The sequence below is a fragment of the Rhineura floridana genome, chromosome 2 (genome assembly GCF_030035675.1).
Source record: "Rhineura floridana isolate rRhiFlo1 chromosome 2, rRhiFlo1.hap2, whole genome shotgun sequence".
Taxonomy (NCBI): domain Eukaryota; kingdom Metazoa; phylum Chordata; class Lepidosauria; order Squamata; family Rhineuridae; genus Rhineura; species Rhineura floridana.
In genome coordinates this window covers 13,922,261-13,935,579 of record NC_084481.1, presented here as the reverse complement: position 1 = coordinate 13,935,579, position 13,319 = coordinate 13,922,261, and the positions used below count along the sequence as shown (strand labels likewise).

At 41.4% G+C, this 13,319-nt stretch overlaps 1 protein-coding gene across 1 annotated transcript in view; it reads right to left on the bottom strand.

The window, feature by feature from the left end:
* UNC80 (unc-80 homolog, NALCN channel complex subunit) overlaps positions 1 to 13,319 on the bottom strand; it is a 341,822-nt gene that overhangs the window by 66,583 nt on the left and 261,920 nt on the right. The window contains exons 48-52 of the mRNA XM_061607866.1: positions 13,078 to 13,248; positions 12,636 to 12,728; positions 11,706 to 11,741; positions 11,162 to 11,380; positions 861 to 1,061 (exon numbers count right to left, since the gene is read on the bottom strand). Of these exons, the coding sequence (XP_061463850.1) occupies positions 861 to 1,061; positions 11,162 to 11,380; positions 11,706 to 11,741; positions 12,636 to 12,728; positions 13,078 to 13,248 (720 nt within the window). The remainder of the gene's footprint in view (positions 1 to 860; positions 1,062 to 11,161; positions 11,381 to 11,705; positions 11,742 to 12,635; positions 12,729 to 13,077; positions 13,249 to 13,319) is intronic.

Below are 13,319 nucleotides of genomic sequence, written 5' to 3'. Positions count from 1 at the left end.
AATGCATAACCTTGTTTTAGATTACTCTTTTTGAAAAAAAACAAGTTTCATGGCACTTTAAAGACTAACAGACGCATTGTGGAATAGCCTTTTGTGGACCAGATTGCACTTTGTCAGGTATCTTTTCGAAAGTTCCTTAGCTTTTCCATGTCTCTTCCATGACCTTTCTCAAACAAGTCTTTTATCTAAGCCTTTGTTGATCTAAGCAGATATCCAAAGAACTTATTTCAAGATCCAGTATTTTCTCACAAGCAGGTGATTTAATCAGAGGCAGAAGTTTGCTGATGTGACTAAAACATGCTAGAATACCATACCTTTTAAAACAAGGGTTAATGATTTTAACAAGGGTTAAAACAGCACTTACTCAAGAACTGAAACTACTTCAGTATTCTTTTACCATGTAAAATAAGGCCATTAATATGGCTTAATCTTCTAGCCTTCAGCACAATCTGACTCCTATATTTAAGTATTTTAATATGGTTGCAGACAGAGTGATAATCAAACGTGTTCACAAACATACATTATTTATATCATACATGGTTAATTCTTAAAATCTCTTAGGATAATCTGATGAGATTTTAGAAATGACAAAATCAACAAAAATATTACTCCTGGATACTTGTTTTTAGAAAGATGCTGTATTTTTTATCACTTCTTTTTTGGTAAAATATGTATTTCCTTTATTGTCTCAAAAATGTGGACACATGCACATATACCAATAGGAGAAATACACTATTTTTTAAAAAAATTGCTGTGAGAGTTCAGTGCAGCAAAACACTGTCAATAAAATGACATACCCTTCCTTCAAGGCTTGCAACATCAGAAACTGGCCCCCATAGGTTTCCGTTGTATCTGCTCACCTCAAAGTAGGCATCTTGTGAATTTTATTGAACATACGATCCAATCTCTTTAAGATGAGGATTAGGGCAGGCCTCACTGCCTCAGCCGTCCAGTCAGTGATGGGCAGCATCTCCATGATGTATCGCCGGAGCCCACGGCTCTCCATCGTCTGGGTGTCGTAAGGTGCCAACTTCAGAAGGGAATGTGCAATTTCTGCCAACCTAAAATTACTGCTCGTTAAGAGGGAAATCTGAGATTCTACAAAGTGAGTCCTTTGCAGAGAGACCCATTCTATAGAATGTTATGTAATCCAAGAACATAACTTGCAACACACTTGTGGCTCACAACATTCAGTTACTAGTAACTTCTTCAGGGACATCTATTTAAATAGTGCTTTACAATATAGCATGCAATAAAAACATATATATGTCTATGCTCATGTAGAGGCATAAAGAAGAATCAAAGATGTGGCTGGTAAATATATATGCTGATTTATTTATTTATTTTGGTATCCTTACTGCATTGGTAACAATGGTACAATAGATTAAATTAGCAGATGAATGAGCTTCATTCCTCATTTTATAGATTACATGCAATAATATTACATCTAAAGCTTAAAAGCTGGATGTTATTGTGTTGTTTATATTCTCCTGTTCCTTGTCCTTCTCACTCTACTTTCCCTATTAACTCACACTTTGCAGCTACTACTTAAGAATCATCTGACGGTATTGCTAATTTCTGAAAATGTTTTTCAGTATTAGAAAAGAAGTGATAGGTCTTCATTTTGTAGAAACAAAAAAATACTACCCGCTACATCTCCCATAAAACTGATGGAAGTCAACTACAGCTTGTCACAACTAGATTGTCTGCTTTGCAGAACAACCAGATAGCCAAAGGAGAAGAGACAGTGTCCCACAGTGAAAACTGGAATGAATATTACCACATTGCAAAGCTCTTCCTCCACAATTTACCTTGGGCTTTGCTTGTTTTACAGTTTGAAATAATTGAGATTTAATATATTTTGTCAATGTTATATTTAGGAAACTGGTTATTTCTATGAGTGGAATTCAACTGGTGCCCTTGCACTGACAGAAGGCCTGTTAATCCAGCAGTTGTGTCTCCTAACAGAAGAAAAGGGGAAATGGTTTTGCCAATCCTTCCCCTTGCAGCCCCTGAAAATCAGATCCAGAGAGTTGGGGGTCAGGTATCTTATTGGCAGGTATTAATGTTCCGATTATAGAGAATCAGCTAAATTTATTCTTGTAGCCACTACAAGGGAAGATAAGTTGCTCTGACTCTGAAGTTATTATATTTCAATTGTGTATTTTCTTTTAACTATTTTATACTGAGTTGAATCATTTATTTTTTTATATATTTGTTTTTCGTTTTGGTTGTTTCTGATTGATCAGATTTGTATTATTTATTTTATGGCCTCTAGAACAAAATAAATTATTTTACTTTATTTTATTCAATTTTTCAAGACAATTTATTCCAGTTATATAGTAAGGTATATTTGAGCAATGATAACACTGGTCAACACTAATTTTATTGCCAATGATGTTTGATCAATTTTAGGGTAACTTTGTGTCGCTGATTCCGAATATGGCATCGGTTTTGCTAGATTGGCTCTAATTTTTGAGATAATGGATGCCCCCATTGAAAAACATAACAAATTCAAAAAATTTAATGGTCAGGCATAGCCTACCCACAAATGACATGGAAACTGTCTCAAATCATACAAAAGTAAACACATGAAATACCTAATGGCGTTGTATTCAGTACAATAACATTAAAACAAAGTAAGCTGATTCAGATAATCACAATTAATGCATAGAAAAACGCTGTGTGTACGATTTTCTTTTATGTGGGGCATCAGGACAATCACGTTGGAGGCTCCAGCAGTAGCCTGCCATCATGTGTCTGTCCCATCTGCCTTGATACCTTTCCTCCATCACCTTTACATCCTGATGGAACCTCTCCCCTTGTTCCTCACTAAAATCACCAAGATTATCCGGAAATCTGTCTAAGTGGCTATGGAGATAGTGTACCTTTATGCTCATATTAGTACCCAAATGTTTAAAATTAGCGAGCATGTTTTGCACCAATTCTTCATAACTGTCTGCTTTGTGGTTACCCAAGAAGTTCTTGACAACTGAGACATAACTGCACCAGACAGAAGCTTCAACATCATTCATAAATTTAGTGAAATTCAAATCATTGATGAGTTTACGAATTTTAGGACCATCAAAGATTCCTGCTTTTAGTTTTTCCATAGTCAGTCCAAGGAACGATCTACAAATGTATTTGAAGCAATCACCATCTTTGTCCAAGGCCTTAACAAATTGCTTCATCAGTCCAAGCTTGATATGGAGTGGTGGGAGAATGATTTTTTCTCTGACAACCAATGGCGTGTTAATGATGTTTGCTGCACCTACAGTCATGTGTTCCCTTGAAGGCCATGTCACTTTTTTCCAATGATCTCGCTTTGCCCTACTATCCCACAAGCAGATGAAACAAGGGTACTTCATGTATCCACTTTGCTGCCCATCTTTAGATCAACACAAATACACCACCGGTGCTCATGATAGCAGAGCTTCTGCAAGACCATTTTGATATTTTCATATTCTTCTTTAAGTTTTGTTGAGTGAGCAATTGGAAGAGATGCATAGCGGTTACCATTGTGCAATAAAACACATTTCAAGCTTCTGGTGGAGCTGTCTATAAAAAGCCGCCAATCTTCTAGTCGATATTCTGGTAGTCCCATTTGGAGAAGAAGTCCAGGAATGTTATTGCAGTATACAAGTTCTTCATCTTGGCTGAAGTATGGAAGAAGTCCCTTCTCTCTTGTCCGATAAGCTGTTATGTTAGCTTCCGGCTGTAGATAGTTCTTTTCCATTAGCCTGGATGCTAAAATTTCAGATGCTTGCTTTGACAGACTGAGGTTTCGTATCAGATCACTGAGTTCTTTTTGTGAGAACTGCTCAGGTGTTGAAAAGCTTTCTTCATATCCACTTCCAGGGCTACCACCTGTGCTACACTCCACATCCAGCATTTCTTCAACATCTGACAATGGAAGGTCAGGCAGTGAGGTAAACACTGGGATGGGAACGTCTTTGCTGTGTGGCACAGGTCGCCTTGCTGAGTCCAAATCAGGATACTCCCACTTATGTTTCTTGCAGCGATTGAAGCCTTTCACATTCACAACACAAAAATAACAATCATCGTGATGGTTTTGCAGCTCTCTCCACACCATAAGCACACCAAAGTTTAAATGTTTCTTTTCTCCATTTTTCCACTGTCGTAGGCACTCTACACAGGTTTTGCAAACCTTATGGGGAGCCCAAGACTTAGAATCATAGAATCATAGAGTTGGAAGGGGCCTTGTAGGCCATCGAGTCAAACCCCCTGCTCACAGCAGGAAATCCACAGCTAGAGCATCTCCCGCAGATAGCTGTCCAGCCTCTGCTTGAAGACATCCAGTGAAGGGGATCCCACCACCTCCCTAGGCAGTCGGTTCCATTGCCGAACTGCCCTTACTGTCAAGAAGTTCCTTCTAATATCCAATCTGAATCTACGCTCCTGCAACTTAAAACCATTAGACCTAGTCCTACCCTCTGGGGCAGCAGAGAACAAATCTGTACCCTCCTCTATGTGACAGCCCTTCAGGTACTTAAAGAGTGCAATCATATCACCCCTCAGCCTTCTCTTCACCAGACTGAACATGCCAAGTTCCTTCAACCTTTCCTCATAAGACTTGTTCTCCATACCGGCTATCATCCTTGTTGCCCTCTTCTGAACCCGCTCAAACTTGTCTATATCTTTCTTAAAATGAGGCGCCCAGAACTGAACGCAGTATTCCAGATGAGGCCTGACCAATGCAGAATGTACTGGGACTATTACTTCCCTCGACCTGGAAACTATAGCTCTGTTTATGCAGCCCAAAACCGTGTTTGCCTTTTTTGCCGCAGCATCACACTGCTGGGTCATGTTCAACTTGCGATCCACTACAATTCCAAGGTCCTTCTCACACGCACTACTGCTAAGCCGGGTATTTCCCATCCTGTACCCGTGCATTTTGTTTTTGTGGCCTAAATGCAGAATCCTGCATTTGTCTTTATTGAATGTCATTTTATTAATTTCAGCCCAATTTTCTAGTCTATCCAGGTCCCTTTGGATTTTATTCCTGTCTTCCATTGTGTTAGCTATCCCTCCCAGTTTCATATCATCCGCAAACTTTATAAGGCTTCCCTCCACCCCATCATCTAAGTCATTGAAAAAAATGTTGAAGAGTATCGGCCCCAGGACAGAACCCTGTGGCACTCCACTCGAGACCTCCTTCCAGTCCGAAGCAGAGCCACCGACGACCACTCTTTGAGTACGGTTTTCCAACCAGTTGTGAATCCACCTGACAGTATTTCCATGTAGTCCACATTTGACTATTTTGCTAATCAAAAGGTCGTGGGGGACTTTGTCAAACGCCTTGCTGAAATCTAGATAGATGACATCTACAGCATTTCCACCATCTACTAAGCTAGTGACCCGATCAAAAAAAGAGATGAGATTAGTTTGACAGGATTTTTTCTTGACAAACCCATGCTGGCTCCTTCTAATCACAGCATTGTCATCTAGATAGTTGCCAATGGACTCTTTTATTATCCGTTCTAATATCTTTCCCGGTATTGAAGTCAGACTGACCGGCCTGTAATTCCCCGGATCTTCTTTTTTACCCTTTTTAAAGAGCGGGACGACGTTTGCCCGTCTCCAATCCTCCGGCACCTCTCCCGTTCTCCAAGATTTCTCAAAGATGATGGCAAGAGGTTCCGAGAGTACATCCACAAGTTCCTTCAATACTCTGGGATGCAGTTCATCAGGCCCTGGAGATTTGAACTCATTTAGGTTAACTAGGTATTTCCTGTCTATCTCCTTATCAATCTCGAACTGCAGTCCCGACCCCTTACTGAGATTGCTACCGATGCAAGGTTGCACACTGTTCCCTTTTTGGGAGAAAACGGAGGCAAAATAGGTGTTGAGCAGTTCTGCTTTTTCCTTGTTATCTGTCAACATTTTGCCATCCTCATTGAGCAGCAGTCCCACCGTTTGCTTGGTCTTTCTGTTGCTTCGAACATATCTGAAAAACCCCTTTTTGTTGTTCCACTTATCTTGATCTCCAAGCTTCACTCCAAAATAAGCAAGATATTGTCGGGACACAGGGTTGGGGTCCCGGGGACTTAGATCAATGGGATTCACAAGAACTGGAGAGAAGGGGGGGGGATAGCTTCACCACAATGGAGTGAAGACGAAGCAGAGGAAATTCCAGAGATAGAGTCGCCTAGCAACGGGAACCTTGAAGGCTTGGTAGATTCAGAGGCTTCTCGGCAGTTCCCACGCCTCCTTCTCTCCCCCGAAGCTCAGAACAGGCGGGGGAAGAGGGAGGGCTGCCCAAGTCAGAAAAGCCGCAGGAGTTTTACACATGCTCCCCCCCTCTCCCCCATACCGGAGTCGGAGACTTCAGAGGAGGAGGGGCCCGTGCTTCCCCCCTTGCCGCGGACGAGAAGACTTCTGAAAAGACAAGAGAGGAGGGGAGGAAGGAGGGCGGTGCCTGAGGGTCTGTTAAGGAGGAGTGAAAGGCTGCGCGCCCGTTTGGCCCCTTCTTAAAGGACAGGCGGGAAAGCAGTCCCTTGCTCTGTCAACTTTCTTCCATGTCGCAGGATCTATAACTCTGTGTTGCTCCATGAGAAGGCGCAGTCTTTGTTTGGATGTTACCTTAATAAAAACTGAATTGCTTTTAACCACAAGCCTGGTTCCTGAGTCCCATCCTGGGCCTGACAGATATGCTTGTTTTACGAAGTCAGTGATGTTTTTTCTTTGTTTTTGCAGAGTGTATTCACCACCAGGGCCGGCTCCAGGAATGCAGGGGCCCTTGAGCATTAGCCTGCCCCGGGACCCTCAGCTTCCCTTCTGCAATTCTGTGGATCACAAGACGAGCTTCCGAACCGCCCGCCATCCCCCGCCATCCCCAGCACTTCGCCTACCTTTCTCTGCTGTTTGCGCAGGGTTGCCATCAATAAAGATGGCGGCCGAGGTTTCTGTAAAGGACTGAAGCCTTTGTCGCCAACTTGGCTGATGGCATGCAGTGCATACATTGCTGCCATCAACCAAGATGGCGGCAGAGGCTTAACTCCCTTACGGAAACCTCAGCCGCCATCTTTATTGATGGCAACCCTGCGTGAACAGCAGAGAAAGGTAGGTGAAGCGCTGGGGATGGCAGGGGATGGCGGGTGGTTCGGAAGCTCGTCTTGCGATCCGTGGGAGCATGGAAGGGGAGCGGAGGGCCCCTCAGGGTCTCCTAGAGCTGCGGGGCCCTCGGGCCAGTGCCCAACCTGGCTGCCCTTTGGAACCGGCCCTGTTCGCCACAAATGTAGCAGAATGCATTAGGATTGTTTAAGCAGCCTCTTTGTGACGAACTCATATTCCTCTTCAAAAAAAAAAAGTATCAATATGATATTATATGCAATGGATAAATTTGCGAAACAATGTTCAAGAGTAAAAAGACAGACCAAACCCTGCTGCACATGTCAGCAGCTACAGGTTGTATTGGGGTACAATTGTCATTTGAGGGGTATCCATTATCTCAAAAACTAGAGCCAATTCGGCAAAACTAATGTCATTTTTGGATTTAGCACCCCCAAAATACCCTAAAGTCATTCAAACATCCTTGGCAACTAAATTTTTTTTTTAATGAACTGCAAGGTTATTTATGTATATATATATATATCAAAGTGAGTATAATTTACACAAAACCTGTGTTCAGACTATATTTTGGTCTGTTTTATAAGCCACTGTGAACCTCTTGTTCCAAATATTATAGTACTCGTAGAAACATCATTCTAGAACTTCATTTTCTTAAAGTCCTGGATTTACTAAGACCTTTAAGTCCTAATCCAAAGCAAAACTCTGAGGGAAGCATTCCCATCCAAAAGATCTTCTCTGACCTCAAAGCAAAATTATGTGGCCTATTTCACCAACTGCACAGTAGAGTTGCTTGATTCTTGACAATGGAAGTGTGAGTGCCACTCCACTTAGGAAGTTATTTGTGTGAAGCAGCTTCTCACCAAAGTAGAGCCAACTTAAAACTATCCTAGCACAAATTCTCCTACCTACAGTAACTTCACATTTCCAAGGAACTGCTAACATCACGATAGAATTCATTGTACAAATGTCCACCAAAAGTGATGCTTCCTAATTTTTCTTTTTGTGCACCTACTCAGGAATTACTGACCTGTCAATGCTGGAAACTGACAACAAGGCAAAAGTCATCCAATTCTAATAAGACACCTATTTATAAATAGGTATTTACTAATAAATTCTGATACAACCTTGAATATTATTTTCACAGACTTTTATCAAGAGACCTCTAAAAGGTGCCAGAGAAATCCTTGTGCCACAGTCTTGGCCTTATTATGGCACTGCAGCAATACAGTACATCCATAAATTTGTATTGACTAATGGGAACTGGTTCTAGAATACTATTTATATTTCGTACATAACTAGAATCTAATAAGACTTGGTAACTGCTGAATTGCTGTTTGGGCTTATTAGCACTGATCAGAAGTCAAATATATCAGACTGCCCCAGTTTATATACTGCATCCCAGCAATGGGTCACCTTTTTGGCCCTGATGGTCACATGCAGGGATAGGTAGATGGTCAGGGGCCACATCTGGAATGATCAGAGCCAGTTGTGTCCACATGCATTAACACACCAACGTTCATACATGCACACACTTAGATATACTGAGAGGAGCCTTCTTGTTTGTGTATCACTCTATTTGTGATTCTCAAGTTCAGCTGTTGGTGGGTTGGGGGCACAATTTAAGTGTGGAGATGAATGGGATCTTGGCTGGATCGGGAGCACCAATGTGTAGAAGATCACTCCCCTTCATGCTGCTAAGTACAGCGATATCGCCTCCCTTCCCCCCCCCCAGTTGATGGATGATTAGCTGGACAGCAGGGAAAAGTGGGCAGAGGCTTGGGGCTTGGGGCACTGCAGGAAGAGTGGCTGTGGACCACAGATTGCTCACCCCTACAATACCCCATAGGAAAACTAAAGGAACAGAGGGACGTAAGAGATTTAAATCCATGAATGCTCCATCAGTTTTGTTTTGCTCCAGACACTATCTGAGTGGATCAGCAATAAAATGTCTTATGCATATATTTATATTATTGATCAAAACAAGTTTCAAAACTGCCTTACCTCAGTTTTTGTTCCTGATAATCATAAAAACTTGTACTAAAATCAATGTAGGTTTTAAAATACATGGACCAAACCTGCATATTTACTGAGCATTTCTTGAAATTGCAACCACCTGGAGAATAAGCTTCAAAAATGTTTACATGAGAAACCTCAACTACAATACAAGCAGAACTTAATTTCCACAATTGAGGCATGAGTTACACTAATTCAACTAGAAACACAGTGAAATACAAATTCATTCATGGCTAGCATATATTGAGTATCAACATATAAGCAATTCATGATGAAAGTGAGAATCTCTCCTGCTCCATCCCCTTGGATCAACTACCCAAAGATCACAAGTAACAAAGTCAAGAGGTCTCTCCCTGAGATTACCAATAACCACATAACAAGGATGATAGATCTGATGGAGATATATAGGCAATGTTTGTGAAAACACATCTTCCCTTAGCCAGGAGCTGCAATTAAACCATGAAGCCTCTAATTAATAATTGTTGCTTATTTCACCTAAACTGAGAAACTATGGTTACCAACTTTGGAAAAAGCCAGGATGCTAAAATATAGTTTGAAGTTGGTTTATGAATAACCTGGCTTGTTCCAAAGCTAGTAACCATAATTTCCCAGTTAAGACAAAATTGGATACTATGCTTAATGAATGGTTTCATGGTTTTATTGTGGGTCACATAAAGTGAGGGACTAAGGGGCTCTGTGCACAAGCAGAAGTCTTGTGTGCATATCTCAGCTTAATAAGCCAAAATATGATCATCTGAGCTAACTCAGACTGAAAGCTGATGTTATTTTTTCTCTCCCATTGGTACCAGGTTTTTTGCTCTGTTCTAATAAATACAACTTACTAATTGCATATGGATTTTCTTTCAGAACCAGCAGTCATACCTGAGCTGCTAATGCCAAACATTTCTCACTTGTAGAATTCAAATCCTGCCCCCTGGAATAACAGAGCACAACTCTGCTCCATGTTGTGCATGGCAGGCCTTCAGATTAGGAATGTGCCCCAATTCCCCCCAATTTGGATTTGATACTGAATTTTCCATTAATTCACTTATTCTCTATTGTTGCAGATCAGATATTTATGTATATTAGAAGTGATAATTTTATCAGTATTTCCTGTCATTTATCAATAATTCCTTTCAAAGTATGTATATTTCCTTTAAAATATCAAAATTAATATCAATTTTTTTGAGGAATAAAACAGACCAGTAAAAGCAGCAGCTAACAGACAAAGAACAAACTCGAATTGATACTGGCCTGTTAGATTAACAAAATGTTTTTGAAACGGCACCAGCCAATGCATCTCATCTTTAATTCAGATATTTGAAGAGTGATACACCTCCATTTAAACTTTTCTTCTCTAGGCTAAACATACCGAGCTCTTTCAAATATTCTTCACTGGACTTTGTTTACAGATCCTGCACAATCCTGGTCTCTTTCCTCTGGACACACTGCAGTTTGTCAACACCCTTCTTAAAATGTGGTGTCCAGAGCTGGACACAGTACTTCAGATGTAGCCAGGCCAGCACAGAACAGAGTGGAACTATTACTTCCTGTGATCTGGACACCATGCTTGTGTTAATGCAGCCTAAGATTGCATTATCTTTTTAAACAGCTACATGTACTGCTGGCACAGTTCTAAGTACAGAGGAAACATAATGCTGTTACTGTAACTCTCAGTCAAAGCGACAGAGGAAGTTGTAGGCATCTGCAATCTAAGAAGTTCAGATATAACACGAAGCCAAACCATGTCTTAGCTCCAGGTAGTGTGGCACCAGCAGGACCAGGGCAGAAGCAAAGTGACTGCAGTTTTTACTATGTGTACCTGCAATTCGCATGTTCATGCTTAGCCATAGTTTGGCTCAGCATTACATACAAACTTGGCCATTATCAAAAGCTTTCAAGTTCTCCTTAAGGTGTTATGATAACATTAAATAAAGGTCCTGGGATATTTTACCACATATGGTTGTACAGCTTGATATATATTGTACATATTTAATATAAATCTATATCTACATATACTGTATGGTCAAAGATTAATGAATTCTTAAAATAATACCTCATATGAGACTTAACATCAAGCAGCTCTAAGGAAGTCACCCTGGGCTCTCCAGCTAGGTTCTGCAGTATCTTCAGTCTGGGGCCACAGTGTTTATAGAACTCAGTACAGATATTCAACAGGGATTCACGAGGTCTCCTGAACTCCTCCCTAGCAATGCGTTCATCCAGCTCCTCCCGCTGAAGGCCTTGGCCTTCCTCCAGCAAATGAAGGTTTTCCCTGAAGATAACATAAAGGGAAAAATGCAGAATGTCAAGATGGAGGCAGAGAAAATGTGTTGATAAATTAAAAAATTGTAATGAACCCCTCCTTTTGAACAGGTAGGGATGTACCTGTGCAGAAAAATCATGGCTTGACATAAGTAATTTCCCCCTATGACAGAAAAGGAAAAATGAGCAGCTAGGAAGGCTAAAAGCAGATGAAAGATCTTTTGCTCATTTCCCATTGTAGCAAATTGTTGAAACTGGAACCCAGAGAGAGAAAAAACCACACTGGAGGTGTTAATCACAAATGCTAGTGAGACTGGCTGGCAATCTTACAATACCTGATAAAATGCAGTTTGGCTCCTTGCTCCGGATATCTAGAAATATAGAGAGAAAATCGTGAAAGAGTGATAAAGAAAAAAAAATCTAGGACTACTTCAGACAATATTCCCACTGCATGTGGTGGGGGAATGAAAGCAAGCCTTCCCTCTGTATGTGCATGACATCCAATGCGTAAAAGCTCTGCCTCTGTGCCCAATGTACTTTCCACACTCAGAACACCCCCTTAGGTGTAGAGGCAAGCATTCAACGTAGAAAGGGGCAGGTATTGGCTTGCTCTGCTTCTCTGCCCCACAGGTGCTCGGAGCTCAGAATATAGCTAAGGCACAGAGGCAAGCCTTCAGCTGAGAACTGAAGAGGAAGGCAGAGTCATGGAGGATTGCATCTGCACCCAATGGGCGCTCTGAGCTTGGAATGTCCTTAGGCACAGAGGAAACCCACATGACTGCCTCCTGTCACCAGCTCCAAGCTGAAGGGGAAGGCAAGGCACGTCAGCATGCCTCTGCCTGTAGCTCCAGCTTAAGATTCATCCTGCCCAGGGGAACCTGACTCCCCTCTCATCATAGGGGAGGGGTAAAGGGTGAGCAGGATTATTGAACTCTGTGTATGTTGTGTGGTGCACAGTTTCATGGGAAAACAAGGAGCATCCTCTACACTCACAGGCACTATCTCACTGGAAACAATTACAAAGAAACAATTGTCTTCTCTATGATGTTCTGTTTGTAACTTCCTGTGAGTATTGGACAGGCTGCTGTTGGAAACAACATACTGGCCTAGATGGACCTTTGGTTTGATTCACCAAGGCCTTCCCATAGCCATAGCCCCAGACTCCATGTTCCACTATGAAACTGTGTGCACACACACATTATCATAAGGAACATTAATAACAAGAGCTTGGAGCAGCAGATTATGGGACAGTCCTAGTTAATTACCTAGTATTTGTTCCAGATGACATAGTATGGTTAGCGGCAGTGGTTCCTTTATGTCCTTGATCACAGCGACTCATTTGAGGGGCTGTCATTGGCCTATTTAAACAAAAAATAAAAAAGACTGTGTCAAAAAATATTCGTGACAAATTTTGAATTTCCCACAGAAATGTGAATTTATATTGCCCACATGCTATGATCAAGGTCCAGAATTTGCTTTGGATCCCAGCTTCTTGCCTAAATAGACCTTGCTAATTCAAAATTGTTTTTGAATTCATATCTGACATTTGATGATTTGAATTCTCATTTGACAATTCAAATTTGTCCTCATTATAATTTAATAAACAAATGTCAACTTTGACCACAAGCAGGAATGTGAAATAATGCTCTTGTATTCTTCACCTCCTATGTTCTCCAAGATCACAGTCACAAAAGTGGAGCAACTCACCGGGTAAGTACTTCCACACTGTACAAGAGGGCTTGCAAGGATGTAGCAAGAGCAGCTGTAGCAGCAATCTCCTCTCGAGCTGCTGTGACAGTCTCCACTTGGGAAGTTTGCCTCTTAAGCTTCTGCAGGTAACAGGGAACCAGGGCTTCAAGGACCATCAGCATCTGAAGACTGAGGCATGTTCACCATGTAAAAATGAAATCAAAGCAAGGGTGCAACCATCCAAGCATACAGATGTTTTC